General features: G+C 46.8%; 1 protein-coding gene across 3 annotated transcripts in view; it reads left to right on the top strand.

The window, feature by feature from the left end:
- The first annotated feature begins 1,438 nt into the window (after positions 1–1,438).
- Positions 1,439–17,727, top strand: part of ST3GAL5 (ST3 beta-galactoside alpha-2,3-sialyltransferase 5) — a 49,625-nt gene continuing 33,336 nt past the window's right edge. Inside the window, exon 1 of one of the 3 annotated variants that reach the window (XM_012472964.3) lies at positions 1,439–1,645. In XM_012472964.3, the coding sequence (XP_012328387.2) occupies positions 1,564–1,645 (82 nt within the window). In that variant the 5' untranslated portion in view covers positions 1,439–1,563. The remainder of the gene's footprint in view (positions 1,646–17,727) is intronic. The other 2 variants (XM_012472961.3, XM_012472962.3) reach the window with 2 other exon arrangements.

Genomic DNA, 17,727 nt, shown 5'->3' with positions numbered 1-17,727 from the left:
AGAAGAAGAAGAAAAAAGATAATAATATTGATTCTTGCAAAATATAGTAATTAAGAAAATTAATCCTTTGTCACAAACCCTTGTAGTAGAGCGCATCTCTCCACATATACAAGCATTACAAGCATTCTACCTAGGTTGGATACGTTCCTCTTTTCATTTTCAGGAACGCCCTGCTGGAGTGCAGTGGCAATCTCAGCTCACTGCAATCTCTGCCTTCCAGGTTCAACGGATTCTCCTGCCTCAGCCTCCGGAGTAGCTGGGACTACAGGTAAGAGCCACCTCGCCCAGCTAATTTTTGTATTTTTAGCAGAGACGGGATTTCGCCATGTTGGCCAGCTGGTCTTGAACTCCTAACTTCAGGTGATTAGCTCATCTCAGCCTCCCAACGTGCTGGGATTACAGGTGCGAGCCACCGGGCCCGGCCACCACTTTACTTTCTTAATAAACTTGCTTTTACTTTGCACTGTGGACTTGTCCTGAATTTTTTCTTGACTGAGATCCAAGAACCCTTTCTTGGGTTCTAGATCCGGACCCCTTTCCTGTAACACATGGGCCTTAGGCTGGTCTCCAAGAGTAAGAGGGCAAGGTACTGAGCATTCTTGCAGCTGTCGCTGACCCGGGCAGCTGCTTCGCCTGGCTAGCCTTGGCCAACTTACCCGATTTAAATCGCCTAGTGACAGCTTTTCCTCCAATTTTTTCGAAATGCTCCCAATGTCTTCACGTTAGAACAATCCAGATATAGTCTTATGGTTAAACCCTTTGGGGATTTGTGAAAGTAGAGTTCTCCCACCGTTTCCTTTGCAACGCTTTGGCCTCAACCTCGATCACCGAGGCAGCACATTTTTTCCGGCACCCCCGCCCTCACTAAGGGAACAACGGAGACATCTCCAAACCAGCTGCCTTGCGCCAAGCTGTTACAAAATAGAGCGACGAGCTCCCGGTTTGTGCAAACATATTTGGCTCGGTGTCTAGGATCTTCTTTTTCAAACCCAGAAGGGGATCACAAACACACGGTCGCGGTGCTATGTCTGCCCGTCTGAAAGGAAGTTCTGCAAGCCGACCGAATTCATTGGCTTTACTGGGGTAGGGTCGAAAGCACCGGAAAGTTACAGGCGCACAGTATATGCTCAGCTGTGTTCAGGAAATAACCTATTGATCCCTGCCTTAAGCTTTGTTTCCTATCTGATTTTTTTTAATTTTCACGAATATTTATGCTTTTAGAAATTGTATATCAATCATTTCTTCTTCAGAACCTAGCGGGGCCTGCCCCAGCCCGGCCTCCGCCCCGGGTGCGTACCCATAGGGGGCGTCCTGCCCCTGCAGCTCCTATGGCTTCACAGGGCGGAGGGGCCCGCGCGCCCGGGGGCGGGGCCGCAGCGGAGGCATCGTGTTCTCCGATTGGCCGTCCGCTCCTCGTGACGACAGGTCCCGCCCCCCCCGCCCCTCCTCCGCATCCGCGCTGGGGAGCGGCGGCCCTGGGCTGAATGGGCGCGAGCGCGGCGCCGGGGGCGGGCGGGGGCGCGGGGTCCGGGGTTGGCGGCCGGCCGGAGCCCCCTCCCTAGTATGCGGACGAAGGCGGCGGGCGGCGCGGAGCGGCGTCCCCTGCAGCCGCGGACCGAGACAGCGGCGGCACCTGCCGGCCGAGGTACATGGCGCAGCCCCCTCCTCGGCGTCGCGGGGGCCTGTGGGCTGGGGGCTGCGGCGGCGACCTGTCTCTGCCCGGCCTCGCTGGGCGCTGCGTTTCCGCCTAAACGCCGCAGGCAGCTTCCAGAGCACGGCGCCCCCAGGCGAGCCCGGCCGGGGCGCGGGCCGATTGATGGTCGTGGTCCCGGGCCGTGTGGACCGGGCGGGGGGCGCCGCGGCCGGCGCAGGTATGGACACGGTGGAGGGCGGGGCGGACCGCCGGGTGTCGGGTCCCGTCACAGTGGCCCTGTCCCCGCTGCTTTCCGCAGCAGCTCTGGATTTAATTCATTGCTGGAAGCTTCGGAGCCAGCAGAGGCGAGTTAACGCATTTTCCTGGGATGGGCTTAGGGGACCCCCTGCATGGTTACTACCAGCTCCCCAAACTGCTCTCTGCATCCATCAGGGAGGCGTGATGTGGGGCCGCTGGTATAAATTTGCCGGTGACCTTCCCTGCACCCTCTCCGCAGCCAACCCTGCGGAGTAGACAGGTTTTGGCGACCTTTTTGTTTCTTCTGAATTGTAGCCGTGGCTTGACGTTGGCGTGCATTCACTGTACGCCCTGCGTGTGTAAGTAACGCAGGGTTTTCCAAGAGCATCCCGGAGGAGCCCTGCCCCACACCAGCTGGGTGACCTTGGCAGACACTGATCCCCCTGTGGGACTCGGGCTCTTGGTCACTCCTGAGAAGCTTACCCTGCAGATGATCGAGGTCCCTTCCAGTCCCTGGGTTTTTCTAATCATAAAAAATACGTTTCGAGGGTAGAGGGTCCTGCAGAATTACTAGCTGACTCAGAAGACAAATTTGATATCCTCATGTCTTAATTCATGTATGCGGCCTTTGCTTAATTAGGCGTCTTTCATTTAAAGGGGAAAATGGTTCGATGTGCTGCGCTTCATCTGGCACCAGTGGTTGCCTGCTCTTCGTGCCAGGGCCGTGCCAGGGCCGTGCCAAGGCCGTGCTGGGTGTCACAGAGGAAGGAGACTCATCTCCTGCCCTCTGGTGTTTAGCTGCCCTCCCCTGGGCTTATGGCTGCTAATTCTTTTCCATGGAAGGATACAGCTGCTGAAACTGTGGTAGAGGAGTCCGTTTCTGCTGCATGAAAGGGCATAGACTTGAATACAGTCAGAACAGGTTGTGGTTTCACTTGTGTAACCCTGAGAGCTTGACAGCTTCGAGTGTCTAACATTGCTAGTCATAGAGCCTGGAAGCACCTGAATTCCAGCTGTCACTTCAAGAAGGAGAGATTCATACTAACTGTGAGAGCATGTAACCAGCATGTCCTGAGTCTTTCACCCGTGTGCCTGTTACATGGGTGCTGCTGTTTTTGTAAGATGAAATGACGCTTAGATATTCTTAGTTGTGATTAGCATTTCTTCGTCAGGCAAGAAGAGAAACAGGTGCGATGGGAAGGCATGAAGAGGCTCGTAGAAGAGAGAGAGGGCTGGCAAACATAAATTCTGAAACCTCACATTTATGACTATTTGGAAAATTCTTACAATTTTGGCATAAATTGTAGATTGTTGCATGTTATCAAAATAGATTGGTGATGATTGTTAAGGATATATCCATGGCAGAATAAGAACACACTCTTCGTTCTTTGGTTTGCCTCCTCTAGTTCTTCCCTGCTTGCCTTGTGGGACTATTTGCAGCAGTGAGGGGAATTTATCTAGCAGGTTGGCTCTTGGGAGGCAGTGAATGAAAAGAGGTTGGGGAGTCCTCTGTGGGAGTCCATTCCAGGTCCTGGGGGGCTAAGGTGGCTGTGTTGGAGCCAGCAGTTTCTGGGAGAAGGGATAAGGCTTGCCTTCCACACCTTACTGGTTCCTGAGGAGCGATTTAATCCGCACTGCCTGTGGACACAGTGCCAGAGGGCATGCTCTGCGTTTTTAGTCTAGCTGGGAAGCTTTGGCAAAGGTAAAGCAATTGGGAATACACATATGTTAATGATGCTCCGAGCTCGCTAACTGCTGAGGAAGGAAAAGCAAGGGCTGGATCAGTGTGGGTGGCATAAGTTAGCAAAGGCATGCAAAGAGGGGTGAATCACAGGCCTGGTATGGGAGGAAACCATAAATATGATGGTGACACGGAGGCCAGCCCAGGAGAGAGCCAGCTTAAGCACATGTGCAGAGGAGAAGCAAGTGAAATGCATAAGGGAGGAGGAGAAAAATCAGTTTTGAGGCTTCAAGGACACTACCAGGCTTGTCTTACCTGAACACCAGACAGACAAAGCTTTATTATTATTATTTTTAAATATAGCATAGATACTAGGAAAGTAGACATACCATAAGTGTCCTGTTCAATGAATTTTCCAAACTGAACATGCCCATACACTCGCACTTAGATCAAGAAACAGACCTGGCCAGGACCCTGGGAGCTCCCCATGTGTTGTACTCGGGTCGCAGCCTCCACCAGGATCAACCTTGAACTCCTGGACTCAAGCAATCCTCCTCCTTTAGCCTCCTCAGTAGCTGAGACTACAGACGCACACCACCAGACCCAGCTAATTTGTTTATTTGATTTTTGTAGAGATGGCTCCCACCATGTTGTCCAGGATGGTCTCCAACTACTGGCCTCAAGCGGTTTCCCACATTGGCCTTCCAAAGCGCTGAGATTGCAGGCAGAGCAACTATGCCCAGCTAGTGTATGTCTTCTTTCCTTAAGCATTGAGTTTCTGAAAGTCACTCATCATGCTGCGCATAGTTGAAGCATATTCACTCTCATTTCTGATGGGACCATTGGGAGAATATACCATATTCATGTATGGTATATTGTCACGTATTGTCTGTGAACATTTGGGCAGTTTCCAGCATTTGTCTGTTATAGATGGTGCCCCTGTGACCACTCTAGTGTCTGGCTTTGGTACATATGTGTATGCATTTCTGATAGGTCTGTACCTAGGGAGTGGTGTTGCTGTTTTGGGAGCCTTGGACATAGCTATTTTAGTTCAGTTTTGGAATGACCACATTGGTAGTTCCTCACTATTAGCTGATGAGGGTGACAGTTCTAAGGAGACTGGGGCAGGAATCAGGAGTCCTTCTGGCAGTCAGGATCAGTTTCTACCTGGCTATGTATGGTGTCGCTAAGTGCAGTCACCTCTAGGCCCCAGTCTCCCAGTGGGCCAGGCAGCAGGGCAAGCTGGGCTGTGGGGAACCGTTAGCTCCCTAAGAGCCTCTGACCTAAGGGAAGAGTTTCTCTGGTGAAACAGCCTGGCTTGGTCTCAACTCCCACCCTTCTTGCTGCAAACAAACCCCTCTTCTCTGAGCTGTCTTAACACTGTACTTTCTATACTTTGTCTACTTCTCTGGCCTGCTTTCTCTGCATTTCTGCTAAAAATTATCCATGACCTAGAGGAAAAGTCCATTTCTTATTTGGGTTTTTGAGGACATGTGGAACACTTTTGTTGTCCCGTTACTACAGCATGGAAAAATATTCAGGATTAAGTTATTGAATGGCTCACCAACTCCTATACCCATGAATTTGTTCCTTTTTTCCTTTAATTTTTAACAGCTGGAATTGTAACGTTAAATATCATGTGATAGGATGGGATCAGTTTGATAGAAACAACAGATTAGAAAGGTCTACTTTGGTGGAATAGTACTTCTGTCTTTTGACTATTAAGGCTGTTTTTAAGACCATGTCTTTTTCATAATTCAGGGCTTATGTGTACTGAGTTCTGAGCAGAGGTAGTTTTTCTGTTGCATGTGCCATTTCTTCCTCGGTCTTCCTCTCTCCTCCTCAGCCTCTGCTTTTTCATCCTCTTCTGCCCTATTCTTCACCCACTTTTTGCTTTTCATAAACATCTTATTCTTATCTCTAATCCATACCTTAGCAGAAGAGAGGACACGTGCAGCCTCTGGTACTCTCCTCTGTTTGCTTATCACTGTCTGCAGCCCAGTTGTTGCCACCCAGGACTTGGGGATTGGTGTGGGCTTCTTGCTCATCCTTCCTCTAGACCAGCACTGTCCAATGGAAATATAACCTGAGCCACATGTCTAATTTTATATTTTCTAGTAACTACATTTTAAAAATGGAAAAGAAACAGGTGGATCAAAGTTTCAGTTTCCCAAAAAGTTTCCATTTCTAAACTCTTATGCACCTAATAACACAGCTACACACTATGTAAAGTAAATTATTAAAGAGCTGCTTTATATTCTGCTTTTCACACTAAGTCCGCTCCCTGCCTGCCCCGACAAATGAACCCACAAGCTACAAAACGTAGATAGGACAGAAAGAAATCAATGCTTTTCTACTCACTTTATTCTCATCTATTGTAGACATGTTATATATAGTAAACAATGTAATTTTCACCACAGCCCTATGTGTTTGGTGCCATTATAATCCCCATTTTATAAAGGAGGGTATTGAGGAACAGAGGTTAAGAAGCTGTAGGGGTCTGAGCTGGGTTCAGACTCAGGCAGTCTGGCCTGGAGGTGGTAAATGAGGCTGTCATATCCATGTCTTTGCAGTCTGTAACAGTTACTGGCGAAATTGGTGAGGATGATCTCAGGGGCCTAAGATGGCTCCGTCCTGTCAGGTGAGTGTGCTCCCAGCAGTACTGTCATCGCTTGCTTGGAGCTCCATCACAGCCTCCTAACCGGTACTGCCTCGTGAGAGGATTTCTCCGTCTCCAGTCCAGCCTTGAGAGAGGTCTCCAAAATTCCACTTTAAACTACCCCACCACCAGTTGCTCCCTTTTATTCCTAGAGTAAAATTGCAGCCTCCTGTGGCATGAACTGTTTGCTTTTCTAGTATCTCAGGGTGCTGTGCCCTCCTGGGTAGACCCTTTAGGCACACTGCACTTGGCATTCTGCCATCCTTCCCTACTGTCTGGCCCTGCTCCCAAGGCACCTGCCTCTCTCATCGGACTCCAGTTCCTATTCAGGCCTGGGCAGAAATATTCTTTCCTCTGGGAAGCCTTTCCTAAGGCACACATTGTATTAGTCCGTTTTCACCCTGCTGATAAAACACATACCCCAGACTGGGCAATTAACAAAAGAAAGAGGTTTAATTGGACTTACTGTTCCACATGACTGGGGAAGGTCTCACAGTCATGGGGAAGGTATCACAATCATGGCGGAGGGTGAAATGCAGTTCTTACATCGCAATGGCAAGAGAGAAGGAGGAAGAAGCAAAAGTGGAAACCCCTGATAAACCCATCAGATCTCATGAGATTTATTCACTATCACGAGAATAGACGGGAAAGACCAGCCCTCATGATTCAATTACCTCCCCCTGGGTCCCTCCCACAACATGTGAGAATGCTGGGAGATACAATTAAAGTTGAGATTTGGGTTGGGACACAGCCAAACCTATCATTCCACCCCTGGCCCCTCCAAATCTCATGTCCTCACATTTCAAAACTAATCATGCCTTCCCAACACTCCCCTAAAGCCTTAACTCATTTCAGCATTAACCCAGAAATCCACAGTCCACAGTCTTACCTGAGACAAACCAAGTCCCTTCTGCCTATGAGCCTGTAAAGTCAAAAGCAAGTTAGTTACTTCCTAGATACAGTAGGGGTACTAGCATTGGGACAGCCATTCCAAATGGGAGAAATTAGCCAAAACAAAGGAACTATAGGCCCCATGCAAGTTCGAAATCCAGCAAAGCAGTCAATTTTTTTTTTTTGAGACAGAGTCTCTGTTGCCTAGGCTAGAGTGCGGTGGCTTGCAATCTCAGCTTAGTGCAGCCTCTGCCTCCTGAGTTCAAGCGATTCTCCTGCCTCAGCCTCCTGAGTAGCTGGGATTACAGGTGCCCGCCACCATGCCTAGCTAATTTTTTTTTGTATTTTTAGTAGAGATGGGGTTTCACCATATTGGCCAGGCTGGTCTTGAACTCCTGACCTCAAGTGATCCACCTACCTCAGCCTCCCAAAATGCTAGGATATAGGTGTGAGCTTACCATGCCTGGCCCAAATCTTAAAGTTCCAAAATGACCTCCTTTGACTCCATGTCTTGCATCCAGGTCACGCTGATGCAAGCGGTGACTTCCCATGGTTTTGGGCAACTGTGCCCCTGTGGCTTTGCAGGGTTTTCCAAGAGCATCCCGGAGGAGCCCTGCCCCACACCAGCTGGGTGACCTTGGCAGAGTACAGCCTCCCTCCCAGCTGCTTTTGTGGGCTGGTGTTGAATGTCTGTGACTTTTCCAGGCGCATGGTGCAATCTGTCAGTAGATCTACCATTCTGGGGTCTGGAGGATGGTGGCCCTCTTCTCACAGCTCCACTAGGCAGTGCCCCAGTAGGGACTCTGTGTGGGGGCTCAGACCCCACATTTCCCTTCCACAGTGCCCTAGCAGAGGTTCTGCATGAGGGCCTCTGCCCTGCAGCAAACTTTTGCCTGGGCATCCAGGCATTTCCATACGTCTTCTGAAATCTAGGTGGAGGTTCCCAATCCTGAGTTCTTGACTTCTGTGCACCTGAATGATCAACACCACAAGCAAGCTGCCAAGACTTGGGGCTTCCACCCTCTGAAACCACAGCCTAAGCTGTCTGTTGGCCCTTTTCAGTCACGGCTGGAGTGGCTGGGACACTGGGCACCAAGTCCCTAGGCTGCACACAGCATGAGGACCCTGGGCCTGGCCCATGAAACCACTTTTTCCTCCTAGCTATCCAGGCCTGTGATGGGAGGGGCTGCTATGAAGGTCTCTGTCATGGCCTGGAGACATTTTTCTCATGGTCTTGGAGATTAACATTAGGCTCCTTGCTACTTATGCAAATTTCTGCAGCTGGCTTGAATTTCTCCCGGAAAATAGGGTTTTCTTTTCTGTAGCACAGTCAGGCTGCAAATTTTCTGAAATTTTATGCTCTGTTCCCCTTTTAAAACTGAATGCCTTTAACAGCACCCAAGTCACATCTTGACTGTTTTGTTGCTTGGAAATCTTCCACCAGATACCCTAAATCATCTATCTCAAGTTCAAAGTTCCACACATTTCTACAACAGGGGCCAAATGCCTCCAGTCTCTTTGCTAAAACATAACAAGAGTTACTTTGCTCCAGTTCTCAACAAGTTCCTCATCTCCATCTGAGACCACCTCAGCCTGGATTTTTATTGTCCATGTTGCTCTCAGCATTTTGGGCAAAGCCATTCAACAAGTCTCTAGGAAATTCCAAACTTTCCCATGTTTTCCTGTCTTTTTCTGAGCCCTTCAAACTGTTCCAGTCTCTTTGCCTGTTTCCCAGTTCTAAAGTAGCTTCCACATTCTCAGGTATCTTTTCAGCAATGCTCCACTCTATTGGTACCAATTTACTGTATTAGTCCGTTTTCATGCTGCTGATAAAGACATATCCGAGACTGGGAAATTTACAAAAGAAAGAGGTTTAATTGGACTTATAGTTCCACCTGGCTGGGGAATGTCTCACAATCATGGTGGAGGACAAAAGGCACTTCTTACTAGCATTGGCAAGAGAGAATGCAGAAGAAGCAAAAGCAGAAACCCCTGATAAACCCATCAGATCTTGTGAGATTTATTCAGTATCACGAGAATAGCACAGGAAAGACCAGCCCCCATGATTCAATTACCTCCCCCTGGGTCCCTCCCACAACACATGGGAATTCTGGGAGATACAATTCAAGTTTAGATTTGGGTGGGGACACAGCCAAACCATATTACACATACACCCCAGATCTTCAGAAACATCATCTGACACTCTGCCCTCATGTCCAACATAGATAAGTTAAAATAGACCTACTTGTCTGTTTTTTAAAATAAGATTATGAGAGTTTTTTTGTTTTGTTTTGTTTTGTTTTTTGAGACAGAATCTTGCTCTGTCGCCCAGGCTGGAGTGCAGTGGCACCATCTCAGCTCACTGCAACCTCAGCCTCCCTGGATCAAGCAGTTCTCCTATCTCAGCCTCCTGAGTAGCTGGGACTACAGGTGCACGCTACCATGCCCAGCTAATTTTTAGTAGAGACAGGGTTTTGCCATGTTGGTCAGGCTGGTCTTGAACTCCTGACCTAAGGTGATCCACCCGTCTTGGCTTCCCAAAGTGCTGGAATTACAGGCATGAGCCACCATGCCCGGCCTATGAGAGCTTTTTGAAGAAGGGACAGTGTGTGTGTTTCTTATTGCTGTCCTCCCAGGCACATACTCCTGTTTGATCAAAAATGGGTTGTATAATTATATCTGTTGGGGAGCCTGCCCAAATGCTGGTTTCCCAGAATTTTGGAGCCAAGAATAAAGAGATGTGATTGGGGTGTAAAATCCTTCATGTGTTTTAGTTAGACCTAAATATATGTTGTTGGTTTTAGAAATGGAAACATAACTTGTTCTGAGTTTTAAGCAGCCCAAAAAAATCTCCCTTTGTCTCCTGCACAATTCCTCCCTCTCCTGCCAACCCTAAATTGCCAGGTCCTGCCAGACTCTGGGTTGTCACTGTCCCAGTCACTGTCCCGCCAGTTCCTTTTCTAGGGTCATTACTGTTTTCTGATTTGGGGCTTTCTATGACTAGTCCTGTTCTTCCGTTCCTGTAAGACATATATGATTACTGAATACCGTGGGTTATTGGAAAAACTGCCTGGCAAATTCCCTACCTTCCCTTCCCCACCCACCTGGCCAGTTGTTCCCTGAGGAATATTTCTAAGGTCCTGCTTGGTGACATCACTTTTATGCTCCAAAACCTTAAGATCTTTTACCCTTACACTTTCTGGGGCAGTGGGATCTTGATTATTTTAGAATTTGCCCATAAGCTTTCCCATCATCTGATACCCTTTGTTCTCCATTCTGCTCAAGTTTAGGGAAAAGCCCACACATTGGAGCCTGTGGGTACTGGGTCCCAGAATTGCTTTTTGTTAACTGTCAGTTCTCCTTTCGCTTTCTCCTATTAAGTATTATTATTCAGCCCAACTACTTGTATTTCCTTTGGGCTAAGAGGGAAATGTTCCATTAAACATTTAGCTTCTAGATTTGCTTTATTTGTGCCATTTATGGGGTTGCCACAGAGCTGTTCTCTCTAGCACACTCTGCGTGTATAATGTGCTGTCACACAGGCCCATCGCAGGAGAGCTACTCTGTAACAGCTTGGTGGGACCCCGAGGGGAGGGGGAGTTCTAGGGGCAGTTTCTTCAGTTTACCCCTAGTGTCATGTCTTGCTCCCTTTGGACTCTTTCTCTTTGAGGGATACCTCTACCTTTGCCATTAAATCATCTTGAGAAACAGTAACATTTGGAGCCTTCTTGCATACCTTCTCCCCTCTGTCTTTAGCTACCTGAATTTGTTACACAGGATGGATCTTGGCTGGCCCAGTGCTATAATAATAGCCCCTCCTGACTTGGTCACCAAGTTCTGTGGCACCTTCCTCCTCCATATCTCTTGGTTGGCCACCTTCTGGCCTTTCTGGCTGTAGCTCAGCTCCTCCATCACCCCTCACTGCACTGATCTCAGTGGCCTTTTGACCACCCCGTTCCTTGACCTGTTTCATCCCAGTATGAGCTCACCACTCTCCTACTTAAGAACCACTTAGGGCCATCCTCCTTTGTATAACTTAAAAGGGCCTGGTTCATTCCTAGCTGCATCTTCTACCCACTCTTCCCCAGGCCCCCTGTAATCTGGCCCCAGCACACACCTGTCTCTGTGTGTCTGGCATTACCTTCCTTCTGTCTGGAATGTTGTCTTCTCTCTCTGTCCTGTCTCTGAAGTCTTAGTCATTCTTCAAGGACCCATTCATACATCACCTCCTCAGGGAAGCCTCCTGATTTCCTCTGATGGAGCCTGTGGTTTCCTGCCCAGGATGCGAAAGACGTACTGTAACTCCTCTATGACAGCATTATTTGGTATTTTGAGTATTTAGGCATTTTCAGTTTTCCTTGCTGGATTATTCATTTACAGAGGAAAGGGGTTGTGTCTTACTTATTTTTATATTCCCAGTGCCTGGTATATGGAAGATGCTTATGAAATTTTTATTTAAAGGATTGTTAGGTAAACAAAGGAAATTATACAACAAAACAGACCAGCCCTTCTCAATGTTCTACAAGAGACTTGTGCCCCAGTACTCTCAGGCAACCATTGTATGTTATGAATTAACTTCACTCCTTGCTTCTGGAATGATTCTAGTTATAGATCATTCCTGGGAGAATTGAGAAAAATCGATTCTGTTTTGTAGGACTTCATTCCTAAGTGGAATGCACCTTAAATGAGGTTGGTGACAATAGCATGATCACTGTCATAATAATGTATCTATGCAAAGAGCAGACGCTGGTAGAACACAGACCAGAATGTTAACAGTGGGTATCACTGGGTTGCAAGATAACAGTGATTTTTAAATGTTCTTTGTGTTTTTATATTATTTTCTGAAATTTCTACTTGTGTGCTAACAGGGTTTTAAAAATATTTCTTGGATAAGGCAAATTAGAGTTTCTGCACCTGTTTCTATACCTGGTCATCAGTTGAGAGGAGAGTTTTTGCTTTTAAATGTAGCTCCTCCCTACATTTTGTCACAGTAAGCTGGGAATCACCAAGCTGAGCCACGCAGCACTGCCCTTGGAAAATCAAGCATTGGTATGAGAATGGCTCCAGCGGTTAGCTTTCTGGACTTGGATATCTCTTCTTGCTGCCACTAGACACTGAATTAATGGACTAAGTTTCTAGCAGACACGGAAGCACCAATAGAGAAATTACCATACTCCCACCTCATATATACTGTATTCTCAAAAGCAAATCTAGAGGGGTTTTTTTTTCTTAATACCTAAGAGTGAACATGAACAGGGGTTACTCAAATTAAGTCTGTAGAAGAATTACATGTTAATTTTTGTTCATCACCTACTACTGCTTTATCCAGTCCTAGTTTCATTCCTGAGGTTTGAATTTGTTTGACTCCACACAGTCATATCCTTCTCCCTCAAGAATCCACCAGTGGGTACTGAAACACGTAGATTTGATGATAAACAGGATATCTATTTAGTCTCTAAGTATCTCCCATCAAGTCACTTATTAATTATGAAGGGAAAGTAGTTAACTTGACAGTGGAAAAACCTGGCTTATACCACCTTAACCCTTAATCAAATCAACATCACATGCCTCCTGAGAAATGCTTTGAGAAGGGCACAGGGTCACTTCTGTGATATTCCAGCCAAAAATGCATAACTTGAATCTAATCATGAAGAAACATTAGACAAACTCCATTTGAGGGAGATTCTACAAAATAATTGGCCTGTACTTTTCAAAAATGCCAAGGTCATGAAAGATAAAGGAACTGTTTCAGATTAAAGAAGGCTAAAGGAACATGACAGTGAATGCCAAATGATCCTAGACTGGACCCTGGAACAGAAAATAACATATGTTCTTGCTGTTTTTGTTCTAAGGCCATCACTGGGACTAGGGGAGAAATTTGTATAAGGTCTTTAGATTGAATAACAGTACTGAATCAATGTTAATTTCATAATTATTATGTTGTGGTTGTATAAAAGTTATGTCTTTGTTTTTAGGAAATATTCAGATATTTAGGGGGTAGGTGTCATCATGTCTTCAACTTTCAAATGGTCAAATAATATGCACACAGAATACTAATGGAATGGCAGCACAAGTGTGGTAAAATGGTAACAATGGGGGAGTCTGCTTAAAGGGCAGATGGAAATTCTTTGTACTATTTTTGTAACTTTAAGTTTGAAATTATTTCAAGATAAAGTTTAAAAACGGCAGCCTCCAGGTCATGGGTGCTGTGGCCAGTCTAGCATCAGAAGCCACCGTGGAGCTTCTCAGTGTCTGCCCTTTCCATGGTAATTACTGAAGTCATCCCCACACACTGAGCTTCCTTGCAGAATTTGTTTTGTCTCCTCTGGCACCATCAGAAAACAGGGTGGAGGGCCGGGCACAGTGGCTCACTCCTGTAATCCCAGTACTTTGGGAGGCCAAGGCAGACAGATCACCTGAGGTCAGGAGTTTGAGACCAGCCTGGCCAACATGGTGAAACCCTATCTCTACTAAAAATACAAAAATTAGCCAGGTGTGGTGGTGCCTGCCTGTAATCCCAGCTATTCAGGAGGCTGAGGCAGGAAAATCACTTGAACCTGGGAGGCGAAGATTGCAGTGAGCCAAGATCACACCACTGCACTCCAGCCTGGGCGACAGAGTGAGACTGCAACTCAAAAAAACAAAACAGCAACGAAAAAACTGTTAGCTACACTAACAGTGTGGCTCTGCTGGACCAGAAGTTTCCTTCCAGCCCCAGCCACCCATTGTCACTACTTTTCTAGGGGACTGCAGTCCTTGTAGGTGTCTTCGGGCTTCTGGTCAACCAGCTCTGACCCACACATTTACCTGGTTTAGGCTAGCCCTACAGCTGCCCCTGAAAGAGGCTTGCCAGGCAGAATGTAAGTTTTAAAATATATTTAAACACATTTGAGGGTGTTTATGCACAGAGATCAGTGCACTTCACCAAGGTAGCTGGTGGAGCCCTTGGAGGGTGCGTTTTACCAAAATCCTCAGCATTTGCCAGTTAAAGATGGGTCTCTCCGCTACCTTGACAGAACTCAGGTTGTATGTTTTGGCAGAAATCACGAATTTACTATGCTCAGCATGATGAAGAGGGTTCTTTTGCAGCCCCACTTTTAAAACCTAGTTTAGGGCAAACTTCTACGCTTCTGGTTGGAACCTCTCCTGTGGGGAGGGGAGTGGGCCGCAGGGGCAGGTCTTGGAATCCGAGGAGGATCTCTGCGGTGCTGCCCGTAATCGTTTTTTTGGGTAGGTCTGCTTATAAGAATTTGCAAAGGGGAGTTCCTCTGAAACTCCCCACCCCTGGGCACCAGAAGGAAGAACAGTGCTGGGGCTTCTCTTCTTGTTCCTATCTTTTCCTTCCAGTTCTCCCTTCCCAGAAGGTCCTGTGTCTCAACCTCCACCCTGTTCTCTCTGCCCTGGTGTTCCCCTACTCTCTTTGATTTTTGTTGTCTTAAATCCCTGTTCTCCCACTTATTCCAGCTTTCTGGTTTTCTCCACTAGATGGCTATAGCATATTAGCATCCATTGAATAAGCTAAGCTTCATGCTCCTTTTTCACCTTTGAAACATAGATGAGTGAGAATCGTACACATTTTAGTGGAGGAAGGGGCCGTAGAAATGTTGTCACCCAACCCTGCTTTTTACAGATTACCAAACCTCTTCAAAAAGATTGAGTAATTTGGCTGTTATTAAGTAACCAACCAGTTTGAGTATTTCATCTCTTTGCTCTTTTTTTTTTGAACTAGAGTCTCACTCTGTCACTAGGCCCAAGTGCAGTGGCGTGATCTCGGCTCACTGTAGCCTTCACCTCCTGGGTTTAAGCGATTCTCCTGCCTCAGCCTCCCAAGTAGCTGGGACTATAGATACAAGCCACCACACCCTGCTAATTTTTGTATTTTTAGTGGAGATGGAGTTTCACCATGTTGGCCAGGATGGTCTCGATCTCTTGACCTCATGATCCGCCTGCCTCGGCATCCCAAAGTGCTGGGACTACAGGCATGAGCTGGCCTACTCTTTTCTTAAAAAAAAAAAGATCAGGCAAGTGTGATAGCTCACACCTGAAAATCCCAGCACTTTGAGAGGCTGAGGTGGGAGGATTGCTTGGGGCCAGGGGTTTGAGACCAGCCTGGTCAATAAAGTGAGACCCTATCGCTACAAGAAAATAAAAAATGTAACTGGGTGTGGTGGTGCACACCTATCATCCTAGCTGCGGAGGCTGAGGTGGAAGGATCACTTGAGCCTAGGAGTTCGAGGTTACAGTGAGCTATGATCTCGCCACTGCACTCTAGCCTGGGTGACAGAGCGAGACCCTTTCTCAAAAAAAAAAAAAAGAAGAAGAGATCCAGTTGCCATTTTCTTCCATGGTAGGGGTGTGACAGTCATTTTATATTGTTCCCCTTGCCTCCCCTCAACAAACACATACGGTGGGTCTTGTTTGAAAAAGGATCTCAATCCCTATTTTCCATGTGCCTGGTGCCATCTGGACGTTTAGTAAACACCCAATGATTATGATACTTCGACACCTGGAAGGTCTGGTCTTCACACTGGTCTTTTGTTAGGACCATGGTAAATTTGGGTTAACTTTGTGTGGGGATCTAGTTGCAGGCCACTGATCATTCATTCATCTGGGTTCATTCATTCTGCAGGTGCTTGTTAAATGCCTTTTACATACTAGGTACTTTTTAGGTGCCTGGATTACAGCAGTGAACAAAATGGACACAGCCCCTACCCTAGGAGTCTTATATTTTAGTAGGGATAGCAGAGAACAGACAAATACGTATCAGTGGCAATGAATGCTATGAAGTAAAGCAGGAAAGTGAGGGGGTGAAAGAGGTGTTTTACAGAGGGTGTCAAGGAAGGCAACTTTTGAATGAAAACCAGAACAGAGATGGTAGGGAGGGAGCCATCTAGAGGGGCAGCACAGGAAGGGCAAGTAGAGCACGAGGCCCCCTTGGTTGACATGGAGTGAGGAGGAGAGTGTGAGAGAGGTGGAAGTGGAACTAGGCTCTGGGCCCTGAGAGTAACTGCCCTCCTGATACATTTACCACTTCAGTGAAGTCTTGGAGAAATCTCATCTGTAGTTGCCAGGCACATTACAGTTTTAGAGACTGTTCATAATATTCCAAGGGCTCATAATTAATTGCCTTAACATTTTTACACTTGTAGAAAGCAGGCAATTGAATGATAGTAATGATGTATTCACTAGAGGAATACTAGTAGATTAGAAATAGTTTAAAAAGTAAACATTGAAGTACTTGCATCTTGGTTGATGGTCAAAATTAGTACCATGTTGACTGTGCATTCACAGAGCAACATTTTAATTTTTTTCATTGCAGAAGGTAGGTCCTCTTAACTCTGCTCAGTTTGTAGGAGAATCAGAAAATCTTTAGGCTAAAAATCTGTTGTTAATTACACGTGCTTTCCTCCAGCTGTGAGAAACTTGCTGGTGAGCAGTTCTCAAAGTGCTGCACCCACATAACTCGGGGGAACTTGGTTAACATGCACAGTGGGTGTCCTCACCTGGTCCTACCACCAGGTGGGACATTCTGGGGATGAAGTCTGGGAATCTGCATGCTTTGCAGCCTCTTCCAGTGGTTCTTTTTTTTTTTTTGAGATGGAGTCTTGCTCTGTTGCCCAGGCTGGAGAAGTACAGTGATGTGATCTTTGCTCACTGCAACCTCCACCTCTCGGGTTCAAGTGATTGTCCTGCCTCAGCCTCTGACGTAGCTGGGATTACAAGTGCCCGGGCTGGCTAATTTTTGTATTTTTAGTAGAGACGAGGTTTCTCTGTGTTGGCCAGGCTGGTCTCAAACTCCTGACTTCAAGTGATCCGCCCACCTCAGCCTCCAAAAGTGCTGTGGTTTACAGGCATAAGCCATCGCACCCAGCCCTCTTCCAGTAGTTCTTGTACATGGGCAGGTTGGAGAATTCCTGGTGGAGATAGTGGTGGGTGAGGGTGTTTGTAATTTAAACTGAACGAATACTAGAAGCTAGTGGGAGATAGCTGTGTGCGGTCTCAGCACCAGCACTTTCTCTGTGGTTTTGATTTCATGGGTGAAATTTCACACTCCTAAGAGACAAATGAGACACTGCCCACCCAGTTGAAATCGGAAAGCACCGTAGAGTTGGGGATATTTTTCCTTTTAGTAGTGGGAGTGGAGTGAGATGGTTATGAAGAGGCCCTGCTGCAGTTGTGTCAATCCAGGAGTGGGTGCTTTCCTCCCACGTGTGTGTGCAGCTGTGCACTCTGCGTTGGCCGGCTGCTCTGCCTGGGCCAGTGTGTGGATTCAGGTCTGTGCGTGTCTGTTGGCCCATTCACTGTTATTACAGGTGAGGACACAAACACATATCCCAGTGAGTCAAGAATTTTTTAGATTGTGCAATCCAAACTAACCTAGAAAAAGAGTAGATATTAAAACTTGTGTCATCAACATTTATCCCACAGGCCTTGATTTCAGTATTACATTGTCTCATTACCTTCACTGGCTTTAAAAATAAGGCCATGTGAAAATTTTAAGGTATGCAGTGACTTTAATCCCAGTGGTTAAAATCAGGGGTGATTTCGCCCTCCCCAGGAGACACTTGATAATGTCTGGAGACATTTTTGGTTGACAGAACTGGA

This window comes from Aotus nancymaae, unplaced genomic scaffold, assembly GCF_030222135.1.
Source record: "Aotus nancymaae isolate 86718 unplaced genomic scaffold, 86718_ANA_hifiasm-v0.15.2.pri h1tg000017l, whole genome shotgun sequence".
Lineage (NCBI taxonomy): Eukaryota > Metazoa > Chordata > Mammalia > Primates > Aotidae > Aotus > Aotus nancymaae.
The sequence above is the reverse complement of the archived record's forward strand: the minus strand, read 5'-3'. Positions and strand labels throughout refer to the sequence as shown.